Source organism: Poecilia reticulata, linkage group LG5 (genome assembly GCF_000633615.1).
Source record: "Poecilia reticulata strain Guanapo linkage group LG5, Guppy_female_1.0+MT, whole genome shotgun sequence".
Taxonomy (NCBI): Eukaryota; Metazoa; Chordata; class Actinopteri; order Cyprinodontiformes; family Poeciliidae; genus Poecilia; species Poecilia reticulata.
The window spans coordinates 20,595,097-20,621,895 of NC_024335.1; the positions used below are offsets into that span (position 1 = coordinate 20,595,097).

The 26,799-nt window shown below is 36.5% G+C and overlaps 1 protein-coding gene across 3 annotated transcripts in view; it reads left to right on the top strand.

Moving 5' to 3' along the window:
- The window catches only part of cpne5b (copine Vb), a 131,619-nt gene that overhangs the window by 19,849 nt on the left and 84,971 nt on the right, over nucleotides 1-26,799 (top strand). For all 3 annotated transcript variants that reach the window (XM_008409300.2, XM_017304842.1, XM_008409302.2), the window contains exons 3-5: nucleotides 16,263-16,303; nucleotides 18,112-18,158; nucleotides 24,578-24,681. In XM_008409300.2, coding sequence (XP_008407522.1) covers nucleotides 16,263-16,303; nucleotides 18,112-18,158; nucleotides 24,578-24,681 — 192 coding nt within the window. The remainder of the gene's footprint in view (nucleotides 1-16,262; nucleotides 16,304-18,111; nucleotides 18,159-24,577; nucleotides 24,682-26,799) is intronic.

Consider the following 26,799-nt stretch of genomic DNA (forward strand, 5'->3'; position numbering starts at 1 on the left):
TAAAATACAGTCTCTCTTTTTCAGAGTAACGTTTCATGTAGTACTTTGCTAACAAAGCAAACCCTCCGTCTTCACTCTGCCTCTGTGTGTTGTTTCATCTGCCTTCATAGTCTCAAAGTCTGATTGAGAGACATTAGTGTCTGAAATACTTTTCTGCCGTCTTGTTCCCAGTAGAATCCATGTATTTGCAAGTCCAATATTCATGCTGTGTAATTTTTTTCAGCACTCGTTTATTTTATTTTAGAGGGACTTGACGCCCACCTGTGATGATGGATAAAAAGGTGGGGTTACTCGTGGACTACATCTTGGGGAGACTGGTCTCGGTTTGGAGATTAAAGGGGAAGTTCTAATCACAATGTGGAGCTACTTGACTTCATGCTGGGTGTGCACCAATACTGTAGATATGTCTTATGCAGCTCTCCCAGGCGCCTGGTGCTGTTTGATCTCACACATCTGAAGGAAGTCTACTTTTAAAAAAATCCTCTGTACTTAAGACAAGCAGTTTTGTATCATTATACAGTTGAAACCAGATATTTGCATATGCAGTGGAGAAAGAGAACCTTTTTCACACTCTTCTGATACTTAATCAGGAAAAATGTTTCAGTTTTGTTTTTGGTCAGCTGGTGTTGATAAAATTATTTCTGAATTATTGCTGAATGGCAACAATATAAGGCTTATATTTAGAAGCCTTATATACTCCTTGTTCTGAAGAAAATACAAGTGGCTGACCGAGAAAGATTGAATATATCATTTTCGGTTCATGAAAACATGCATAGCTGCACTATTAAAAAAGCAGTGACAAGTAAACGACTCTATTTGCACAGTTACTTATCTCAGGATATTTTTTGAAATGAGCAGAAATGGCTCCAGTAGAAACAACATGCTTTCAGGTGAACTTTCAATTTGTCCAATTCTTTGGTTTGTGATTATTATTAAATGAAATCTAATGAGACCCACATCTGTCCCAGCTGCACAAGTGTACTTTGAATAGAAATGAACAAAAATACTGTGCCAGACTGTGTCTGTGAACTTGTTAAATTACACCTTCTAAACATTTGCATGTTCACGTGTAAACATTAGCATTTAGATTAAAGTACCACGGCGCAGAAGTGAAGCCTCGCCGACTCACAAGAATGACTGCAGACTCTTAGTCTGGATGACATTCATGGCTGCTGCGAGAGAATGATCCACGTTCTCTTTTTTTGGTGTATCTGGAGAAGCTCATTAGCCCAGAGAGAAGGTCCCAGAGGCAAACAGAGGTGGAAAGCTGACATTAAAATTTTCTTTCTGCAGCGACCCAATTCTCTAGTATAATTATACAGTTCACAATGAACTAAGTCTGATCAAGTGTCCCAAAGTTTTACTCCAGGATGTTGGTTTTAAAAGTCAGAGACACTTTACCTTTTCTTGTTGCATTTATTCTTTGTTAATTTATTTAAAGAATGAAGTTGTAAAGGCAAAGAGCTCCACATCTTTCCATGTTGTCTAATTGGCCTGAGCCTTAAAAAGTAGTTTTCTGATGCGCAAATGAAATGCAAGGAAGTACTTGTTGTTTTTCTAAAATTACTTTTTCCTTAAAATTAACCATCACATTTTTACGCCACACGCACGCACGCACGCACGCACGCACGCACGCACGCACGCACGCACGCACAAAACAGATGCAAGAATCCATAAATATTCCATGAATCTCATTTTGTCGGGGTCCTAACCTTATAGTATGTGCTGCTGCTTGTTAGGAATTTTCTGATGATCCCGGTCTTCCTGGGCAGGTTGCAGACTCCCGATGTGTGTCTGGCCGGCAGGGCGGGAGTCTCCCTGGAGGAGATCTCGGTCTGAATAATTCAGCAGCTGGTGGGAAAAACGATCCTGCTTGGTTCTGTCATTGATCTGACACTAACGCAATGCCAGTGCGATAATTTGGACATTAAGGATTTTAGGGGCCCCACAGTGGACTATATTTGTTTTAAATTAGTTTGTTCTAGGTTTTAGCCCTAAGAAAGGTAAACGAGAAAAAGTAATACGGGGAAAATATCTTCTTTATTGTTTAAAACTTTGCAATGAGAATGTGATATAGATTTTTTTTTCTATTTAATAATTACATCCCTTTTATTCAATTTTGCAGTTAGGACAATAACAGGACACCAAAGTAATAATAAAGACAAATAATGAGAGACACAATTTAAGTGATAGAGAGAAAGTGAAATGTGTTGGGACAACTCCTCTAACTTTAATAAAAGTGTGCTCCATATGCTTAAGCCACCGCTTCATTCTTTTGCTCATAAACATATTACTGTCATTCTTCCACCCCCACAGATCCCTATATTGCTCATATTACACATTTCCTTGAGTCTCCATCTGTTCACCCCACTCTTATTTGGTATCCTGTTCTACAAGTCCTCCTCCAGTGTCCTCTCATTTTTTTATTTCTTTTTTTTCTGCATTAATCTCTTGCTTTCCCATCTCAGCCATTCAATCTATTGGTGTTGCATCCGTTTTTGTTAGAATCCATCCATCTTCCGAGAATAACGTTTATATCCAATGTCCTGAGGCAGAATGTATGTACTTCTTTATATTTTCATTGCTGGATAAAAAACTCATTAAAAAAAAAACAACATATTGATTTCTCTACCCAGATTTCTTTCCAATTCTGAGTTTAAACCCCGGGTTTGTGAAAAAATAATAAAATCTTCCCGTCTTTACGTAAACACTCAATGGCCACTTTATTAGGTACACCTGGCTACCCAGCTCAGCCTCCATCTATCTGGTGTCAACAAAGAGTCTTTGGTCCAATATACAAGATGTTGTTTTTCTGTTCCGCCACATCTCAAAGCTGCTCCGTTGGATTTTGATCTGGTGACTGTGGAGCTTATTTGAGAACAGTGAGCTCTTTATCACGTCCAAGAAACCTGTTTGAGGTTATTTAAGATGTGCGCCTTATTGTTCTGGAAGTAAAGATTACATGATAGGTACTTTGTGGTTATAATTGGATGGACATTGTCAGCAACAATATTGTGATTGCCTGTGGGATTTTGCCGAAGCTGAATAGTTCCACCAATGAGTCCCCCATAGGTAGCGCTGTTGCTGACATGTCTCTTTGTTAGATTTGGGATTTTTATTACCAGGTATAATTGCATTGTAATCTGTTCTTTGAATTTCATGTCGCTTACCCTTTTTGTGAAACTCGTAAAATTTGTCTGTAAAAAGATGCCATATAAATAAACATACTTGGATCTTCCTCAATGTTTTATCATGTTGTGCTTTTAGTGATGGTATTCAGCATACCTTGGCTGTAGCAAGTGGTTATTTGAGATACTGACAACTTTCTCTCCTCTGACATCAACAAGGCAGTTTTGTTCACAGAGCTACTTGCTGTTAATTTTTCTTTGTCAGGCCATTCTCACACCAAGTGTGCTCTACCCTGGGGTGGCTTATTATTTGGTTAAGAACCCTGATATTGCAGGTGCAGAGTGTGATGACTGACACTGTAAAAGTTTGGATTTTGCAATGAGGCTGAAAAAACAATCTTGCATTTGTTAATGTTCTTGACAGCTCCTCGTTTGATCATATCGTTAATATCCATTTCAATGAAAACACACACTTTTTGCCGCATTTTCCCAATACCTACAGGTTTGTATACCTGTAAACGTGCAATCTCCAGGTGTCTTTCAGAGGTATTGTGTCCACCAATTATTTCACAGCACTGAGTAACTTTTGATAGCTGAAACATTTTGATTGAAGATAGAAATTTCTGTCTGATTCTGACATTCCTGAGACTTCAAAACCTAAAGAATGGCCTCTCATATCGTCTCTGCATCTTTTTAACAGATATTTTGCTTAATAATTGATTGGCTTACCTGGCTATTGAATTTAATTTCATTGCAATTTATTTCTCACCTTTGTCTTTCTGAGTTTGCTCTTAAAACCAAGATGAATGGGAGCTATAAAGTACCTTTAGTATGTTTTAAAAAGACGGAAAAGTCGTTTTTGTTGTTTTAGCTCATATCCCTTTAAGATGCAGCGTTTCCTGTAGTCTATCGTCACGTGACTCCACCCCATCCAGTATGTGGCAAGAAGCTAAAGAGATGATGAGAATGAGAAAATGGAGGACATTTCAAAAGTTGAAGTGGTGGCAGTAGAGTTGGTTGAAGCAAGACTTTATGGCTGCAGTCTGGAGACCTCTTGTGTTGCCAGAGCACTCGTATCATGGCGTTCGCCTGGCCAACTTAAGCCATAACCCTCCTTGGTGATATGTGATGCGAGTTTTTATTTTGAAATGTAAGCGCATGTGGAGCATGGTATACATTTACCAGGCTGCAGTCGTACTTGTCTCAGTTGAGCAACTCATTCCTTCCAAAAATCAATTATTTGGCAAGATTTTAGGTTCAGCAACGACGTTTGAAGTTGAGTCATTTCATACTTCTAAACTTGCTCAGTTGTGCCTATTTTTCCAATAACACGACGATGTACACATTTTTCTTGAAGACGCTGTGGTTTTAAAGTCCATTAAAGTGGCGAAGAAAACTGCTGTCCAGAGGAATCCTACCATCAATATAAGTGGCTGTGAATTATTTATGCTTGTCTATCACACTCTCTATTGTTGGAGGCACAATGGAGAATGTGATAAGCAGTCTTTATTGTGAACACTAACCCAGTAATAAGTGGGTTAGTGTTATCGTCCACTTATTGCTATTGAGGTGAACTTCTCAATATATCATGATATTGATTTCAGACCACATCGCCCAGCCCCATTTAGTACATTTTGTTGCCCTGGAACAGCAGTCAGAGAGTTTGCTACAAGCATACTTCAAATATTTCACAACGAAAGACAATAAGTCCTTCTCTGTCTTATGGGTGCATCACTGGGCTGCTCAAAATGATTGAAAAAGTGTTCCTTGATTGGTCTAAGGGTGCAGGAATCTTCTGTGCAGTTCATTGTCATGGTATTAGCATGTCTGGTTACTGATAGCTGCATATAGTAGCTAGTATCAGTAGTAGCTTATCCATGAGGCTTGTCCTTCATCCCAGAAGACTGACTACACTGGCTTCTTTTCAAGGTTGCAGCCTAATCATGTCTACACCAACATGGCAGTGGTCCAGATGACCTAATGCTACAAACTTTAAACAACATTAGACTGGTCGCCCTTAACGTATACTGATTGGCAAATAGTAAAGTGAAGATAGAAGAAAAAAAAAGACACTTTTCTTTAAAGGTGACCTGGTCCACCTTTTCTATCTTCATGTCAATTGCAACTGAGAGATGGGACACCTTGGCCACCTCAGAAGGTAAAATCTAATCTGTTACTTCAGTGTAGAAAGTTTTATAGTAAAGGCGTATTCTTGTTTTTAATTTATTCAAATAAGGCGTATCTGTGCTCATCCAACCAGGAGCTGTCTCTGACCCTCTCTAAATCTCCCTGTTATTTGTTCCCACGATCTAAGGCCATTTGTCCCCTTTTGTCTAAATAAAGAAGAAGCAGAGCTTCTCCTGAACTCCTGCTGTTTTACGGCTTTTCACGGATCAGTGTGAAAAGCTGGAACTTCTCCTGATTGTTTTCCCACACAGACAAAGGGCAGATCAAAAGATCTTAGGAAACGATCTGCTGTAACTACATGTAAAGTAAAGGTCAATAGGCCAGAATAGGTTATTAATTTTAAAACTATAATTAGGCTATTTCAATCAAGACATGTTAAGTTTTAAAACTAACATTCTAAATTTATTTTCTTAACAAAAAGCATTAGTCATAATGTTCATGGACGTAAACTAAAATAACATGCTAGGTTTGCCTCTTATTCCATGCTGTGTTTTGGCTCATACCACCTCATAACATTAAAGCCCTCATAAAATCTGTGAAGAGAGTTTCTGTCTTTACAGCTTTTTATTGCCTGTAATTGTTTTTTTTAAGTTGCAATGTTTATATTATCTATTTACATTTTTTATTATTGTATGACAATAAGCACGACAAGAACTGATATATAATATAGCAAAGATATGCTACGTATTTGAAAAATATAGACTTTTAAAAAAACGTTTGTATTTTATTGTTTGTTATTTATGTTTTATATATTTATAATGCTTGGTTTTAGCTCTTAGGGCTTTATGTACTTTTTTGATTTTATGTTTGTCTATGAAATGTACATATATCTACAGTGCCTTTTCACTAATCTACATCATGGTGTTACGTCAGTTCCTCATCTTCTTGGTTGTTTTCTTTTTTTAATCATTGCTTATTATCCTTACTTGTTTTTTTTATGTTTAATTTTAAAGATTTGTATTATTTTTTGTAATGGTTAAATGTGTTTAACCTATGTAAAGCACATGCTGCGCGTCTCTATAAATCTTTGTCTTAGAACTCACAAATGGGAAAATAATTGAAAAAACAACCTTTTTCTAGATTTTTCAAAAGTATTACATTTATTAATGTTCATTAATGTTCATTAATCTTGCTTCACATGAAGCTGTTACTCAATGTCATCAGTTATCACACAAATATATATATAAATAAATTTTTTACATATTCTTTTCAATATGTTCAACTGTAATGTGCACAAGCAAGATGTTAAGAACAGAGTGTGGGTTGCTTGCATTCAGCACAGACCTGTTTAACTCCCACAAACCATTCTTTCACTAGAAATTTACATCTTACACGGCAACCATTTGCTATTATATTCACATGCTTATATCCAGTTTTGTCTTTGATGCAGCTTTCTATTGAACATTATGTCGGCAACATGATTTAAACATGGACAAAACAGCATTTAATGTGTTTCAGTGTCAAGAAAATTAGCTCCTCTTAATCTCTAACCTGTGGAAGAGTTCATTTATAGTAAACGGCGTCATACATTTTCTTCTTTGTCACAATACGTGGGGAAACTATGCATATATGCTGCAATAATGTGGAGCAATCACGTGAATCTGCACATGCTCATAAATCACGCCACAACTGAGCAGCACATCCATTAGCTCCCAAAGTTTTCCTTATTAGCCTGTGGCAGCTTGTTTCTGCTGAGTTGCGCTTCGTTCCAAGTCAAGAATCTCGGCAGCTCAATATTCACATCTTCAAAGAGAGCCACTGATCCCTAGATATTTATCATCCCTCTCTCTGCCTGCTCTCTCAACACTTGGAGTTGGAATGATGATGAAGCTCCCGCAGGTTAGAGGAAAGGGGATGTCTAATTATTGTGGTTTGTGTCAGATTTCTGTAAATAAAGTCAGCAGTGTCTCTGGGTCTGTATAACAGACGCTTGTTTCTTCTCCCCGTGCAAGAGGAACTCCGTTATGCTCGGTCTATTTCTGATGCAGTCTCCCAGGACTGTATTCGCTTCACTCTTTCCAACTCCATATGCACTCACACGTTCTCTGACACATTTTTTCCTCCTCCTCAGTCTCCTGCTTACATTTTATCTTGCCTTACATTAACACCCTCTTTTGATTTCACAAATTCCCATGAGTGCATAGCCATAAATATAAAAATCTAGCACCCTCCTATTAAGGGCTATAGATTCTTTAAAAAAAACAAAAACACAAAACACACAAACACAAAACTCATTTAAATTGTAAAATATGCCTCACAAAGTTAGTTTTAAACCCCTGTTTGTATTGCCAGTTCCTTGGAAATTGACTATGCAACACTTAACTTAGATTTGGTGACATTTTAAATATTTTATTGTATGACTGCAGACTAAAACAGATGCATAGTGTATTTGAGAATATGACACCTAATTAACAAAAATGTTTTCTTTTATAATCCTTTTGAATAGGGGATTTATTTTGAAAGTTTATGACTCTTATGAAATTATTCTTTTTTTGCTTTGCTTTGCAAAAGAAAAAGAAAAACAGTGACCTAAAACTGCAAAGACTACTGGCTTGTGGGAATGAAAAAGACCTCATTTGGAATGAGAGCACTGTATTTTACAGTAATTGCTGGAGTCTGCTTGCAGACATGCACTGTTTTCCTGCAGATGAAAGCCTCTAAGTCCCTGCATTTTTAACGACAGTAACAACAGTTTGATTTTCTCTGGGCTTGTTTAGGAGCCGCATTCACCTGTGCAATAAAGTGCTGAAGATTTTTTGGAGTCGGCACGTCTTCGGCAGAAATATTAGGGTGGGGTTTGTTGTCAGATTTAGGGCAGCACCATTGTTGTCTTGGGSKGGGGKGTRKGCAMKKSAYMTGSTGWKAAAAGAATTGCTTTGATGATGTTTTGTTTCAGCAGACCTACTTTTGAATTTACCCAAGCTAAACTGCTAATTGGTTGGTTGCTGGTGCCAGAAGTATCAGCTATTGCAGCCTTTTTTCCCCCAGTATTTTTTTAACCTTTTCCCTGTTTAATATCTTTAAAATTCTTCCAGCTGAGCTGTAGATCTCTGCAGCTCCTTCAGAGTCGCCACCTCTTTTGGTGCTGATTATTGCTCTCCTTCCTCAGTTCAGGGTGATGACCATTAGTGGTAGTCTTGCCCTACATTTTCATTTTTTTAGATAATTGACAGAACAGAGTTCTGTAAAATGTTCAGAGCTTGCTATCTTGACCTGTCTGCTTCGTACCTCAGTACCTTGGTCTTTATGATGCTGTATGTTCACTAAGTTCTTTCATAAGCATCTTGGGTATTCACTGAACAGCTGCATCCACTGACATTAAACTGCATTCTGGAAGATATATTCACATTTACATGAGATTTGAAATCAATTTTTTTTGTACTGGAGTTATCAAGTTTGAAAGTGTCTGAATAGAAATTTGTTTCACATTTTTATTATTATTTTTCTTTTGTAAAGATGAACGGTGAAGACTCAGTTTTTCTTCCCTTTAATAATTATGCACAATTTTGTGCTGGGGAATAAATTGAAATTTATGGTTGTAATGTGAGAAAATGTGAAAAACAAGTGAATGAATATTAATGCAATATTTTGTGTTGATATTTGTGAGCACCTTTGACCCAAAATCCTCTTTCCGTCACAGCCTGTACCGACAAACCAAGGGTGAGGGTAAGAACTTGACCAGTGAGACAAAACCATCATGCAGCTCTATCTTTAACAACAGCCTGGAGCACCCTCAAACCTGCAGACATTTATTTTTCCATCTGTCAATCCACTGTTTCCTTTCTCACCCACTCACAAATAAGACTGCAATACTCTTCAAATTCTCGACCCCAGGAGACCATTAATTTCCAACCTGGAGCAGACAGTCGATGCCTTTCCGTCTCAGAAGCCGAGCCTTAAACTTGGAGGTGCTCATTCTGACACCAGCTTTTGCACATGTAACTACAAACCACCCTTAACCATTTGCAATCTTTTGTTATTGTGAAGATCCTGAGGAACTGATAATGCATGTGCTGTTTTTTTTTAAAAAAAGCATTGATCTACTCTGACAAAACGCTGAAATATTACTATGAATCTCAAGAGTAAAAAACAACATACTCATATACTACCAACTCCCTGTATTTATGCATTTGGAAAATATTTGCCACTATATTTGTCTATGTTTACAGTTCAATGAAAATGTATTTGCTCTCTTACATGTTTCTTCTGTGTTTGCTTTTTTTTCTTCCCCCCACACTTGATTATACATCATTCCTAAACCTATTTTTGACCATTCAGAGGCGAACCTGCTGGTGTGCTTTGGATCATTGTCATGTTGTCATAAAGGGTCTTGTTTAAGTAATTTTTAATTCTACAGATCTCTGGGTGTGGCTTGCAACTTTCTAAAATACAGCCTATTTCAGGTTTACGTTTTCACATTGGGACAGTTTGGTTTGGAAGTAGAAGTACTTAACAAATGAAATCATCGTCTAGGAAATGAAATCACTGTTTGCAAACTGCTTTATTATGTTTATATAATAAATTATATAATGCTTTATGATGTCTGATATAAAAAATGTCTGATGGTTTGAAACATTTAAGTGTGACTATAAAGCAAAAACGGGAAAAGTCATTGAACAGCAAAATATTTTTTTCCACACTTTAACTGCGTGTATAATTCATCAATTTTATGTACATGCAGTGACAAATAAGCGAATAATATATAAGATGTAAAAAAAAAAATGCAATACCTTGTTTTTATTATTTGCTTATTTTTTTTGTATTTTAAAAAAAAAAATCTAAAATATCTGTTAATAAAAGAAAGGAAACCGAAGAGCAGTGGCAGGATGAAGATGGTTTGAGGCTCTGCTTACCAGGAGAGATAATGGTGAGGCCATTAGAGGAATGAAACGCAGCCAGCAGATAAACAGAAGGTGGAAATGACAGAGATAAAGAGGAGGCAGTAGTGGAGGACATATGGGCCGGTTTGATCTGTACCAGCAAGTGTCCAACAACATGAACTAAATTAGGAAAGACGTGGAGAGACGGAAAGAACAACTGGTTGGTTCTTGCATGATTGGGTGATAACTTTTGCATAGATTAAATTCAAATTCACATAAAGACGACTAAACTGAAATCACTATGAATGAATGAGAAGATTGTTGTACTATAAATTTGAATTACTCTTAAAAGCAGGAATAGCATATTTTCATGTTATAACAAGAAATAAATAAAAAAAAGGTTTCTTCTTTAACTTCGTTGGTTTCCTTTAAAATTTCACAATATAAAATATTTGAGACAAACAGCGTTAATTAGCCTTTCCAACGTGGCTCACAGAGGTGGGTGTGAGGCTTATTAGAAAAGCTGTTTCTCACATTCACAGACCTTCTCCATCTAATCTTCCTATGTACATGGACGGCTTCAGAGCCAACCCTTACGTGAACTCACAGTTCCCTCTAATGTGAGATGACAGAGTATGGAAATTTCAACACCGACTGCATTCTGAGCTAAAGATGAAAACTTAAAAAATGAAACGCTACATGGAGACTCACGCTTCCCTTTGGGTATTAGTGTATTTGTAAATTAAGTTGGAACAATAGAAGCATCTTTTGTCCATTCTGCAAATGAAAAGAAACTGAACATCCAGAATATCTCCAATTTGCTATATTGGACCACTAGTAAAAAAAAAAAAAAAAAAAAAAAACCCGGCAAACTGAGGATTTAACAAGAAACAAGTGTTTTGTAATTTTAGAAATATACAATGATACAAAATAGCTTTTTGCCCAGATGAAGAAGAACAACTTTCCTTTAGGTCAAGGACACTGTACAAAAGGTTTTTGATGCCAAAGCAGTAGAGCGACTTGCCTTGGACACGAGTGAGATTCCTTTCTTAGGACACCCACGAGAAACTAAAGCGATTTGACTCCATATGAAACATCTGTTTAAGGTATTTCTCCCTAACAGAGTATCATCTCCGCTTAAACAGTTTTGTTAAACTCACAGCACAATCAAATTTTAACCATTTAGTATGGAGACGTTTTTGCTTTATATCATCCTTAAATGTGTTTTTAGTCTTTTCTCATGCTCTTAGCGAGTTTCATTCATTTATATGCTGTGAACAACCAGCATGTAGCTGCAAACAGGCAAAGAGGTTTCGTAAGGGTAGATAAAAATGGAGTAAACTGGGGAGGCACATGAGCTTTAATGAGCATTGCTTATGCTCTGCAGAGAAAGGGAGAACAATTACTTTAACTAGACTTAAGTGTTGACACTACATTCATTTTTCCAATTTGTTGTTTTGCTTTAAAAAACACCATTGACAACTTTTTGCACTATTTTTCATCAGTTCCTCTCAATGGTATCGCTTCTGTTTTTAAAAGAGAGGACTCTGGTTGTTACTACGGTGAGAGCAACCCATTTAAAATCCTCTGTCAGGTGTTTATTTGAATGACTTGTGGCCGATTGTCTTAGAATGTCAGTGTGAATGTCTTGAGTATTCACACATCAGTCAGAATTGTGTGGCCAGATCTGTAGTTTTTTTATAAATAATTTTGATCAATTCTTCAGAAGAGCACTGAAGTGAGTTTTAGTGGTCACAAATAATATAGTGTGAACATAGAAGACATCAGTCTGCTGCGTTAGGGAGCAGTCAGTAACAGATTATTACTAAAATTATCATTTGGTGTGAAATTTACACTCTCATTATTATCTTCAATAAGTGGATGATGCAGACAGCAATACCAAAACTGTAGCCTCCTTGTGTTTGTTCCACACAACAAACATTTTCCTTCCTGTTAGTTTCTGGACCAACTTCATGGGCATAGAAGAGAAAAAGCGTCATATTTTTAGATTTCCAACCTGGAGGTCACCGATCAGGGCAAGTCAATAATGAACAATATACGGTTTCTAGATTATCATTTTGTTTGATATCTATGATAGAGGGAGCTCTAGAGCTAGAGTTTCATCACAGAGCAAAAATGGTTCTACTTGTGGAAGCTGGGAATTACCAAACTCCATTTTGGTTGAAATCGTCAAAACTTTTATTAAAACTTTAATTTGAAGTTATTGCTCCTTTGTTTTTTGATGTAACACAGCCATGTACAGTTTTTCATTGTACGTGACATTGTGAAAACTTGTATGCATTTATACAGCAATAATAAAGCATGACTTGAATTGAATTACTGCCTCACACTGCAAGCTAATGTACATTTGAGAGCTGCGAGAGTTGGTGCTTGGAAATAGTCCAAATGCAATAACATTTTTATCTGGATATAACCTGAATAAATTAAACTTAGCAAAGCTGCCAGTTATCAGAAAACAAACACCTCCCGAGACATTCTACTATGCAAGCCTAAAAATCGGACAATTACAATATTTCTTTTGAAATTACCTCTGTTGGAGCAAATGAAATAAAAAAATGTGGCATAGGAATTTTTGATGGCTATGTTACTCAAATAAAATCAGCCATTGATTTTTTTAAGTCAAACTGACAAATTTGCTTTAGTCACAGCCCATCACAGTTACAGCAGACTCTTTGAATGTGATGCACAAGACAAAAAAAATACAATATAAGTCTTTATGTGCCTCTTTTCTGACTTGAAACAACTCAGAGTTTGATCTTAAAAGCTGTGAAGGAGGGACTGAGACTGGTACAGCTGAAAGATCAAAACAGACCGAGGCTGATGAAAGAGCAGAGCTGAATGGTTTATAGCAAATGGAGGAAAAAGGAAATGGGAAAGAAGCAGAAACTAAAACCTGGAGGAGCCAGCAGGCTTTGGCACCTGGAGTGAGAGCTCTCATGTCACTGTGGTGACCCTGTGAACAAAACAAAACAAGAAAGACATTGCTTCCAGGTATAGAACCCCGTGGCAGACATTATAAAAAGGTCAAGTGAGTCTGATGGAAGTAGAGAACTCTCAAATATGGGCACAGACTGAAGTTAGAGAAAGACAGATGAACCAAAAGTGAATTAACACCAGACAAAGTCTGAACTGCTTCTAAATGCAAAACTCAAATTTCACATTTTGAGAGAAAAACAACTACATGTACATATTTTTCTATTCCTTTTTTTTTTTTTGGAGGGGATACATATTTAAAAGAGTTAGGATTACTGCACTGAGAGGGCGATGAGCAAATCAGCTGAGTAAATAGACTAAGCACAACAGCAATCAGGAAGCCATTGTACAGGATCGCAAACCCTGCAATCTTCTGGGGTAATGTTGCTGCTGGTAACGTTAGTTTGTAACCCATGAATGCACAAATGAGCTTGTTGGCACACACTTTGCTTTTTACATACAACTGGATGTGTAATACAGGATAAACAAAGGAGTCTAAGTGCTATTTTTTTATAATGAAAATTTGAAACTCCAATGTCTATGTAATTGGTATATCTGTAAAAGCATGGGGAAAACACCCATTTTCTAAGTTTGACAAAATTTTTTATCTCATGATTTTTAACCCTCCTGCAGCTCTAGGACGGGTTGATTTGACCCTTTTAACTTTCTATAATGTGCGCGGACCCAGTAGGGTTGCACTGACCCCACTTGTACTTTTAAACCTTAATATTTCTATAATAATAACCCTAAACAGAAATAAAAATAACCTAAGCTATCTATTCTTAAGTACAAGTATTCTTAATATACACTTATATGTGAGCATATGAATAAAACAAAAGTTAGGAATGCCTGATATTTAATCTAAGTACCGTATTTTCCGCACTATAAGGCGCACCTAAAAACCTTCAATTTCCTCAAAAGCCGACAGTGAGCCTTATAATCCGGTGCGCCTTATATATGGACCAATATTGAGCCACAACAAGTCTAGCAACTACGGTAAGCAGCCACCGACTTCATTTTCGCCCGTAGAAGAAGAAGCGCGCGGTGCATGCTGGGATAGTTGTCAGAACGCTGGTTTGTTAATAAAGTTTGACTGACCTATCTACCTACCGACCTGATAATCAGGTTGTCTGCAGGTCATTTAGCACCACGTTCTCCACGAACATGCTGTGCGCGAACGGAGAAGGGTAACCATCGTCCGGCCACACCCCGGCCCTGTCGCGGAAGGCTCTCCTCACCGACCTGAGTCGGACTGCTTTGTTGACATTCTTTATGTCAACAAAGTGGCTTTAGACATTCATCCAGGGTGCTTCGACTAGGGTTACCAAGGGACCAGCCCCTATACATTTAAAGCCTGGGGGGAGCGGGGGAAGAGAGACAGAGACTGCGGCGGCAGTGTGTCGGTTGGTCTGTGTTACCCAGAAAGCAGTTGGGCACAATATCGCAACACCAACACCGTGAGTGAAACAATGACTGGGGCAGCCGACTATATAAAGTACTGGGGGACCACTTCTTTATTATTATACATCCACATTTGTAGAGTACGGAACAAATCGCGTCCCGTATAGGTTCAATCCAGGACGGGTGGTAACCCTAACTAGTGGCTATTCTATGCGCCTTATAAGGCGCATAGAATTATGTGCATAGAATAATTCTATGCGCACTTAAGAAAGCCTGGTAACATAGCACATGAGTATTGAGGTTCAAAGGGATTTAAGTGGGTCTTTCAGGCTCATTGAAACATATCCAGAACAGAGTCAAGCAGGCGTGAGACTTAACAGGAATCAATTACATACTCAAATATTTGCCAATCTTTCTTAGTTGGAGTATACGTGTATATTCTTATGCTAGAATTTTTTCTTGCAGCAAAGGCTAAAAAATTAAGATGATTATTGTTTAGTATTCTTGAGGCAAGTGTATAGAAATCAGAGAAAAGACAGATCCAAGTTGGGATTTTTTTAAAGGAATTTGGATTGCACTTAATCATTTCTCACTCACAATCTAAAAACAGATAAATGTTTCTGTCAGAATATTCTAAACATTATTGTTAGTGCTTTGTTTTGGAATAATAATCACATTTTAATATTGTGGAGCAAACGGTAAGGCTGAACTGAAACATCATCCCAGAAAGTCCAAGCTCCTTTGCAAAGATTAATCTGTAATAAGGATTTTAAAAAATATTTCAGTGCCAACAGATTTTATCATGTCTGTTTCTATCAATGTATCATAATTTAACAAATTGTTACATCTTAGAGCCTAACAATTCCTCAGAGTGAAATACTGTGCACATCTGAAGGAATGTCATCTCTTAGACCTCAAATATTTACAGAGAAATAGTGAAAAAGGACCTGATCCAACACATTAATGAACAAATCTCTGCAAACCTATTTGGAAATATGTTCTTGCATCTAACCCTAAATGAAACATCTGATATTTTGACCACCAAGAAAAGGAGTGGTGTCTCTAATTCAACACATTTCATTTATTCCCAAGTTACAGTTTTGCTTCATGACTTTAGATATATTATATCTGTAGCGGTTTTTTCTCCCTTTGGAATTTCCAGCAGAGGTCCGACCATCTGAATGACTGAAAACATCTGCCTGACCAAAAAAAAAAAAAAGAAAAAAAAGAAAAACATTATGATGAGAAACGAATAGCTAGTATGAAAACCATACATGATGCAAAGTAGTTTCCCATTTTCTGTCAGAAAACACTCTTATTTTACCATATGATATATGCTGAGAGTCGAACAAAAGGCAGAATTACAGAACGAGAATGACTTTATAGAGCTATTCTTTTCTTTCCTGTGTTGCATACACAACTAATTTAAAAGTGTGTTCTAGATTAGCATATTGTTCTTAGATCATTTTCGTATGTCTTAGAGGCTGCTGTATTTTTCTGTTTGTTTGGTAAACATGAGAATAGATGCCTATCAGTCAGGTTTTGTACAGGATTTGAATTTTAGACTTTTTACATTGACCAAATATAGCAATAAATGCCACCGAAGGTACAAATGTGAAGGTTTTCAGATTTTCTGATGTTAAATACATCTTTGTTTCACTACTAACCTTTAATTACTTACTTACCCAGAATGAGTCTGAACTGTTTCAATTATCTTTTCTTTTTCTACCAGAAATCTGCTGGACAAAGACACCTTCTCAAAGTCCGATCCTAGTAAGTACTTCATAAAGAAAAAAATGTTTGTCAGATTCTTGTGTTGTATGGCCTTTTTCTATTGTTTCTTTCTATGTTTGTAACTTCATTTTTTTTGTACATATTTGTTAACACTATCACCAAGTTGTGACAGTATGGTATGAGACATAATCTGTGAAAAGATTGAGCATAGCTCCTAGTGAAAAACAACCAATCAGAGCCAAGATGAAGCTTTCAATCATGTTTGTGTACGTGCTGCTCAACGTGATAATGGCAGAGAAGCAACTTGTCTTAGTAGAAAAATCCTTTATCCACTGTCTTTGGTGTGTATTTGTGAAGATTACAAATTATTTTGAGAAAGCAAAATAATTTGTTTTTTTCAGATTGTCTTGTCCTTTACTGTCACAACATATTTATAATTTTGAAGGCGTCGTTTTTTAAATATAAAAAGTGTGTACTGCAGGTTAAAGGTTTTGGCGTCCTGTCATTTCTGAGAATCTTTGTTTTAGTTTAAGACAGTGGTCCCCAAACTATTTCCTGCAGACCAGATCCGGCCCGCCTCCACATTTGGTCTGGCCCCCTGGACAATACCAGAGAGCATTTAGATTTTTTTTCATATACCGTATTTTCCGGACTATAAGCCGCTACTTTTTTCCTACTCTTTGAACCATGCTGCTTATAGCCCGGTGCGGCTTATATGAAGATTTTTCTTCAACCACCAGGGGGCTCTTTAGCAGGAAGTGAATCATTGGAAGTCAAAATTGGAAATAAAAGAAGAAAGCGCCCATTAAAACGGAATTAGGTTTTAATAGGGAATTGAAATTTGAGAATGTTGTTGATCAGTTAAATAGTATTGAGGGGAAAAAGAAGATTTTTTTGTTTTTTAAATAATACTGGGATCATTATGAGAATTTGAGGTATAGATATTAGGATCCAGTAGATGGCAGTAGTGCAACAATAATGAATGCAAGCTGCCATTGAAATCCAAAGAAGAAGAAGAAGAATAAGAAGAAGGCGCCCATTTTCATTTAGCACATGCTAGTAGCAGACACAAAGGATCAGCACTTTTACTTTTACAGTTACCGTTTGGAAACTACCGTAATCAGTTCGGTTAATTCTAAACTTAGCAACTTTTTATTTTTCAACCGTAACAAATGTGATATTCAATTGATCTGTTATGACTCAAATTTTGGTTGTCCGCCCCCCTCTGCTGCAACTTTCGTCTCTTGGAATAAGTCAGGTGATTCTTTCACCCTGCAAAATTGTGGAAAACTTAGAGTGGCAGAGATATCTGCGGCTTTTAGCCCGGTGCGGCTTATATGTGTATGTTTACTGGGTTTTCAAAAAAACAACAATTTTGGGCTCATAGTCCGAAAAATACGGTATTTATTTCATAAATAGTGTTATTTCCTGGATTTTTTTCTGTGAAGAACCCAGAGAGGGTTATTTGGTTATTATTTATTTCATTAATAGTGTTATTTATTTCCTGACATCTGTTCTGTGAAGAACCCAGAGAGGGTTATTTGATTGTGCTTTCTGGAAAGCAATACATTTTACATTTAGGCACTCCTGCAATCGTCACACCTTTTCTGTTACAAACTGACTCCAGCCCCCACCAGAGAAGGGAAAAGTTATGTGGCCCTCACAGGAAAAAGTTTGGGAACCCCTGCTTTTAAGAGCTATTACTTGAATTCAACTTCTTATATTATCACTTTGTTTGAACTGGCTGTATTTTTTTATTTGGTCTTTCTCTCTGTTTTATGTTTCCAATATTTCCTGCACAAAATGTATTATTTTTATTGCTGTTTTGTACTTTTTCCACCCCACAGTGTGCGTACTGTATACACAGGGTGTTGAAACCAAACAGTGGAGAGAGGTGAGTGTACACACAATCACACACTTACGTCAAAGCAAAAAAAAACAAAAAACAAACAAGAAATGAATCCTTTCTAACTAACCTGCAGTACTTTGGTTAAGACATAACATTTCAGTAGCTGTTTCACTATGGGCTTACAGCAGTTTATTATACCGATTTATTAAAAGCTTCTCAAGCATCATTTTTCTGAAAATGTCAGAGAAACATTCCCCTAATTGGGGCTTTTGAAGCAAAAGAAAGAAAAATGAAGGGGATGATCAATATGTTGGCATTTTGGGGACTAAAAAGCTCTCTGTCGAGGGATTAATACTATTCTCATTATACTTGTTTAGTTTATGTAGCTTATTTAGTATGAGCACCAGTTCTCTCTTTGTCATGTGATCTATTTGTTTGTCTTGTAAATAGCCCTAATAATCCAGGCAGGTTTCAGCGTTGACACTGCTTATCCAGGGAACAGAAAAGAGGCTGGTTTAAAGTAGATACAAATAAACAACATACACAAGTGGACAACTATATCTATATGTATTTCTTATTTTATGTATCTAATTACAGTGGGAAGAAAAAAAACCATCTGTAGTTGTGAAAAAATAGTTTAATATGAGTCTTGATGAGAAGAAGCATCAATTTCATTAAAACCTTTCAAGTTGAGAACAAACATATAGAGTCAAAATAGTCTGTCGAGTCTGTTCTAACAGTTTATTCTGTTCTTTACTTCTCAGTAATAAAATTTCAGCAAAGTCATTTCATTCTTTTAATTACTTTAAGTTTCAACCAATCAAACTCCAGCTCTTATCAACACACCTCCTATAAAAGAGCTGGGTTGGGGCGGGCCTCCTCTTTAGCAGGAACTCAAGATGGCTGCCACAAAAGACACACCCACAAGGTAACAAACATTTAATCAGAACATTGTTCTGATATTTAAAAATCAGAACATTGACACAGAATATTAATTTAGAAACTCTTAGAACTAACAAAAAGATAGGTTAAAGAACTGAATGGCTCTTTCAAAATCATTTTTTTTTTTACCTTTTAACAATTATCAACCTCAAAGTTATTCAAAAATGTAAAACACAAGCAAGTTCACTGCTCTGGTGAGCGACCTACTCCTTCTTGACCGAGTTTATAGAAAAAATATTGACTATTCATTGCCATCTTAGTTTGAATTTTGTTATTTTGATGTAGACCAGAAATACACATCAATCTGGTGAGAGATACTTAGTTACATATGTTTTTAATCACACATTTTACAAAGACACCAGATAAAACTGTTATATTTAACACAGGGACATGTCTCATTAAAATAAGCCAGATGTAAATATATTATATTTTATTGTCCATATTTGTTGCTCAAATGTTTAATTACACAATTAATAGATGACTGCATGTGTGTGTGTGCGTGTGTGTGTGTGTGTGTGTGTGTGTGTGTGTGTGTGTGTGTGTGTGTGTGTGTGTAGGCTTTTTTTTCCAAATGTAGCTTTAGCATAACCTATGCATTCTTTAATACATTTATGTAAAAAGATGTAGACTCCACTGCTAAAGGTTTTCTTCTTTCCTCCCACTCTTTTCAGTTCAGGTAATGAATCACATAATTCAAAGGACATAATACATTTTATGTAAAAAAAAAATGACTTCTCACTATTCTTTAGGACACTTTTGAATTCCTAATTGGATTTGTAAGGAAAATGCCTTTATCTCTAAAAATGCAGTTTTGACAAGTGATAGTGAACACATCTGATTCAGGAAATATGGTGCTTCCCAAAGGTATTTTTACATTTTGCCACATAACAACTGCAAAGTGTTTTATTGAAGCTCATGTCAAAGGTAAACACAAAGTTGTGTATAATTTTTGTAATTTGACTAATCTTATTTTATTTTATTCCTTTTTTTTTTAACAAATTAAAGCTTTTTATGGGATGCATATATATTCTGCATTTCTGAGTTAATACTTTGTAGAGCCACCTTTCACTACCTTTACAGATGCAATTGATAAAGAACAGCTGCATGTCTAATCAGGTTAAATGACACATTTTGTCTAATTACTAATTAGGTACATATTGATTTCTGGATTTTATTTAGTGGTGTCAGAGTAAGAAAGACAATTTAGATGAATGTTGCATAAAATAATAATTCCTCTGTCTTTCGCCGAGAATTTTTATCACAAAAGTGAAAAGGTTCAGGAGGTAAGAATACTTTCTCAAGGCACTGTAAAGCAAAGTATTTTCTGACGGTACCCTGCAGCACACAGGTCAAGTCTCGGCCACAATAAATGACTATTTACATTTCCTCCAGGTGGTAGATCATGCAGAAGATTCTTGATAAACGTTATGTGTATCCTTTTTGGCTTATCTTAAATTACCAAGATTTTTGTGTGCCCTCTGGTCTTTTTTTTCCCAGATGGACATTACCCAATACACCACGGTACTCTGCTCGAGATTGGTCTGAAAATACTTTAAAGCAATTTCTTGCTTTGACTGACTGCACTCAACCACCAGCTATTTTCCCCAGAAAGTTTAATAATTTTGGTTCAGTGGAAAAGATTTATAACTCCATTGCAGTTTAATAGCTGAGAATTTTTAAACCCACACAGTTAAATGGCATGCCCTGTAGAGTTTATCTGCTACATTTCTTTGGAAAAAAAGCATTACAATTACAGCTTCATGACAAACCCATAGGAAAAAAGAAACTACCACAGACTGTAAATACCCAACATTGAAAGTCTTAAAAAATGTAAATATTGTAAAAACTTAAATATTGGAAACTCATGGTGTCACATCATAATAAGGTAATCAACTCAAAGCACCTGCAGATATTTCCTGAGTTTTTAAGGGTATTTTTATGCCTGATAGTTTGGTAGAATTAGTTGGATTGGATACTAAAATTTCAACATTTGTTACATTTTCAGAAAGAAATTACATAAAAAAAAACCTCCAAAGACAACATGAGATCAACTTTCTTCTTCATGAAATGATGTGGCGTCAGATTGCAGTGGTTGTAGGATTTTATTTCGGCTTTGGTAAAAGACCACCAACAATTTCTCCCTCTAGCTCTAGACATGCGAGTTTGCTTTGGTAGTATTTACCCAGAAAGTCCTGCACTATAATTCACTTCTTCCCTTTAAAACAGTGTTTGACCCACTTGCATCTGCATATTCAAACCGTGCCAGAGTTCACTTCAATCGAACTGAGACCAGAGGTTTTATTTTTTTTTTGGTCCACAATAGAGTTTGTTTGCACATTCACACCTCCCTAAAACAGACTGAAAAGTCTGGAATCTAGAGTTCAATTAAAGCTGACTGAACAGGGCTGGTGTGAATGCACCCCAAATGGTTAAACAGATAATCCAGAAGGAAGAGGTTGACACCCTCCACCAAAAGGATAAGCTGCAAGGGGTCTTTGCTGTAGAAGCTTGTTGTTCACAGAGTGGTGTATCATAGGACATTTGTAGAAAGTGTGATAGGTACCAATACCAGGATGCAGGATCTGCATCACTTGAAGTCCTGTGAAAGGTTTCAGCAATCTGTGATTATTTGTGGTGGCATGTCTGCTTGTATTGGTCCACTGTGTTGTTTTTTTTAAGTCTACAGTCAATGCCGCCATCTAACACAAAACTTAAGAGCATTTCTTGCAATTTCTTTAGCATTGTTGTGGACTGGTTTCATAAGTGATATGCTTGTATGATATTTCAAGAGAGCATAAATGTGGGAGAGTCTAAATTAACATCTTACAGAAAAAAATAAACATATTATAGTGTTAGTTATAATAAATATTGTACACATACAATAAAACATTTTGGATTTTTTTAATTGTATGTCTACATTTCTGTGTGTTATTCTGTCTAAAAATCATGCAAAAATAGCTCAAGCTCCAAGCTCAAGCCAAGCCCTGGATTAGTTTTTTTTTTTTTTCGCATTTAGACACACAACACTTTTAGCATCTCTATGAAAATTCCTCCCCGACCAGCCAGAATGCTCCTGATGCTCTTTTTTTCCTGGGGGTTTACAGAATGCTTTTTCTGCTTGAAGTGTGTTTCTCTTTTCGTTGGTGTTGAGCAATTGTTGCATACACAACAGAGATTTTTTTAAGTGAAGGCCACAGCCGGAAAAAAAAAAAAGGCTCGTCTCACACTAATTCACACTAGTGTCATTTACCTCTGCCTGTGAAAGCAGAAGAAGCCGCCAAGCTCATTATTGCAGCAGTATGCAACCGTCTACTCAACAACCCAAGAGGACAGTAAAATCCCATGTTGGTCAAAGAAACAACACAAATCTCCAACTGTGGTTTGTGTGTGCTCCGGGGAAGAAGATAATAAAATTTTGGTCAAGTTTGGGACTGAAGACCCACCACCAAGGCAAAGAATTATCCTCGCATTTTTTTATTGCCCTACTTTGGTGGGCACATATTAAAAAAAAACAAACACCCACAGTGTGACAGTGCTTTTGGAGGCATGTTCAGATTCTAACATCAGGCACTCTAAAGTCTAGCTGTTGCCTGAAGAGTTCAGTTAGCCAAGTTACCCACATGTGCAACACATCTGTGGAGACTCAGTTTGCGTATGTGTGTGACATAGTGAGGGTGAAAACTCAGGGACTTCATGCCAGATTCTCATTAGCCAACTCCTGCAGTCATGCGGCATCTAATGAACTCTGCAGAACAGTATTGTCTCCTCCACTCAGTGGGGAAATCACATTACAGAGCTCATCTTTAACCATCACCCGCCTCTTTACTAACATGTGCTCACAGCTTCATCAACACCTCGGGGTCTCTCGGAGACTCAAGGTGCAGCACAGATTCAATTTCTGCCTTTTATTTCCGTTTCCCACTTACACAAGTCAGTTAGTGGGTTCTTTGGAAAAAGAGGTATTAAACCAAGCAAGGAGGTAGTAAACAATGTGTCATGTTCTCGTAAGTGCCCGGAGTTTATACTGTCAGCGTTTTTACTGCAATAAGAGAAAAATCCTTATTAACATCCAACAGTGATCAATTTCACCACCATTCGGTGGAAAAACAGGCTACTGTAATTTCCAGACTATTGAACACACCTGATTACAAGACACACCCATAACTCTGAAGAGAAAAGAAAGTCTGTACATACACAGACAATTTGTCTATAAGCTGCAGGTATCCAGTTGTAACATGAGATATTTAGACAGATTTAAAAAAAACAAAAAATTTTTAATTAAATACGTACTTGTAACATACATAAATACTAAACCTGGCTGCTTAAAAAAACACAGTAACCTATGAGAAAAAGTCATCGATCGCTATCTTCAACTTCCAAAACCACAAGTCGTCTATTTCAGTGTCAGAACTGAACAGCCTCACACACACTTTCTCAGTCTCTCCTTTTGTTGTCACTTACAATGTCATTTTCGTTTTGAGGCAATTTCGCTCTTGAGCTTATATTCTCCTCTTCGTCACAACGTAGGCCAATCTTTAAAAACCTGTTGGTAAAAAGCCATATTTTAGATGCATCACAGTATACAAAGCGTGTCCTGAAATAGTGGCTTATAATCCAATTTTAATCTCTAACACCTCTTGCTATTCTCACTGAAAGAGGTTAAAATACAGAATGAGGCCAAAACAACCACAGTCATTGATTTTGCTGTCCAGAAGTAAAATATCAAAAGTACTTATTAAGTTGAGCTTACTCATCAAAAGTTATGGACTGACTAACAAAAAGATAAAAGAGATTTTAAGGTAATAGAAACTCTTTATGGGCACAATTCAGAGTGGCATTAAAAAAAAAGCAGAGATTCAGCAAGAGACTATACAACAAACAGAGAATGTGGTAAGCATTTTTCAAGTAGCACATTTCTTGATCGAGTGCTATATAAAATTTCAGCAAAAATATTTTATGTGTGCTTGACACCACCTCCTATGAAACTCTGCTCAACTAATTGTGTTTAAGCATGCAAGGTTTGTGTCATTTTATAAGTGTTTTCTTGCCCATATTTTCCTTCGTTTGGCACCTTGGGAGTGAAAATCCCGCTAATTAGGAAGCCTTAATCACTACTCTTCTCCACCTCTGCTGTTTCCTCCCCCATCCTCTCACCTCCTTTTCTGTCCAAAATCCCTAGTTTTCAGTAATATCCCTTTTTCTTCTGCCTGCTCTTTGTACTTCCTATGCCATTTTTATTCCTAGACTCTTTTTTTCTCTCTGCCTACACATTTTCACAGGATCTTTTACTTATCTCTTGCTTCCTGTAGGGCTTTGATGAGTGGGTTATCTTTTTGTAATTGGGGATAAAGGTGCGGATACAGGAATTAAAGAAAAACTAGCTTCTTTGCACAGCAGCCACTAAAAATAAGGCCTTATTTAATACAGCAAAGATTTTGTTACTATGTTGTTTTTCCAGTTTTCTTTTGTCTCCATTCATCATTTCTGTCTCCTGACTTTCATCTATTTTTTTTCCTTCATAGTTCGGCAGGACGGAGGTGATAGACAACACCCTAAACCCCGACTTTGTTAGAAAGTACATCTTGGACTACTTTTTTGAGGAGAAACAGAATCTCCGCTTTGACTTGTGAGTTATTTATAATCTTCTGTTATGTCTTCTTCTTCTCTTTTATATCTACTAGCAGTGATGAGAATGCCAACCACCATAACTAAAAGATAATGCAAGCCATGTTATCAGTATGTTCAAATGGTATAAATCCTTCAAACTTATGTGTCAAATTTCAGTCATGACTTTTTTACACCTTCAAAAACGTTTCATAGCATAGAATATGAGCTAGACCTAAAAATAGAATGACAGTTCTTGATATTTATTGCTGGATACCATTATTTTTTTAAATATGTAAACTGAAAGTGATACACGAATCACCCCTGTAACCACTCTGGTTTTGTATATTGTGCTTAGTAAAAATGAAACCACTTGAGCCTTTTACATTTTTTTGAACAACATTAAATCTTTATACATTAAATTTGGTTAAAACAATTCAAAGTAGAGCATAATTCAGCCCCAATTTAGTCTGATACACCTTGATCTAAACCAGGGGAAGAATTGCCCTCAGAAAAGTCACAGTCTAGATATGTCTAATATGTTCATTATAAATCCAGTGAAGGCCTCAGAGGTTTGTCAGAGAACATTAGCAAACAAACGGCATCATGAAGACCAAGGATCAAAGCAGACAGGTCAGGGATAATGCTCCAGGTTAGGATTTACAACAACATCTCAAGCTTTGATCGTATTACAAAGCTCTGCTCAATCCATCATCACCTGAAAATGGAAAGTGTTGAAGTAGAAAGAGTTTGGCGCAATTGCAAAACTATCAAAACGTGGCCCTCTATGACAACTGACAGGTAAAAAAAGAAAGCATTTAGTAGAGAAGCAGCCAAAAAGAATCATAGTCACTCTGGATGAGATGCAGATTCACAGCTCAGATGGGAGAATCTGCTGGATTGACATGTTTAACAGTGATTCTTGAGAATAGGGACAAAATGGGTTTTAATTTTCCCATATTTTTTTTAATTATTTCTCAACCTTACGTATGCAAATATGACAAATAATGTTTTGGAAATGTAAAGATGCTAACGTGCAGGCTCCCAGTTGCAACATTTTTTAAAAAAATTACATTTTTAATCGACCTGACCCAGAACTTTATCATCACCATCTGACAAAAATAAATATAAAATGATTTTTAAAATACCCTATTAGTGATATTTTTACTAATTTTACAGGTAAATGCTTCTCAAGAAACAAAAGAAATATTTAAAACAAAAAACAGCAAAAAGTCCATCTGACAGAGTTGACAGTGCATGACAGAGTTGACACAGAACTGAAGGTGGTGACAAACTAGTGAGTAAAAAGAAAAACATGATACATGTGAAGTAATGCAATTTATGTAAATACATTAAAATGAATTAATTGCACATTTAAGTGAGATTTGACAACAATTTCACTGAAAGAGTCACAAAAACTCTGGTGGAGTTCACATCTGACGGAGTTGACGAAATGCCAAACTACTTCAATTTATATGATGTTATTCTGAATGAGGCCATATTGTAGCAGGTCCATGAAATCTTTACAGTAAACTAAAATTAAACGTTTATTTCACAAAATTTCAAATTTTGTGCTTTATGCATAGGACCTGTTTTGCCCCTCTTCTCAAGAATCACTGTTTACTGTTCTTCACAAATTAACCCAGACGAGTGGCAACATCTATATGAATTAGGAAAGAAAGCCTCAGGAAGTAACATCTACAGTGTGCAACAGACAATGAAACAGGCAGAGCAAAAAAAAGGAAGAATATGCTCTAGGAAAATATGTTTAGGTGTGAATTATTTTTTTATGGGACTGTATGTTAACATAAGCAGCCAATACTGGGCTTTAAATGTAAAGAAAACATGAAACACTCGACAACATTTTCCAGATCAGTTCGTCTTGATTATGAGGGAAACTGTTCAGTTCAGAGCTCAGAGTTAAAGTGTTTGACTGTATTTTTATAATTGTTGTAAGTCCATCAGTTAAAACAAACATAAAATAAATAAGAGGATTTATGCGACGTTACACACACCTGATTACTGAATAAAAAGGATCCATTGTTTCTGTCATATGTTTGATATTGGCCATCGCATACACTGTCTTTCCCTCACTTTCACATGCAAATCAGATTAGGTTCACCTCTCAGGAAATAAAGGT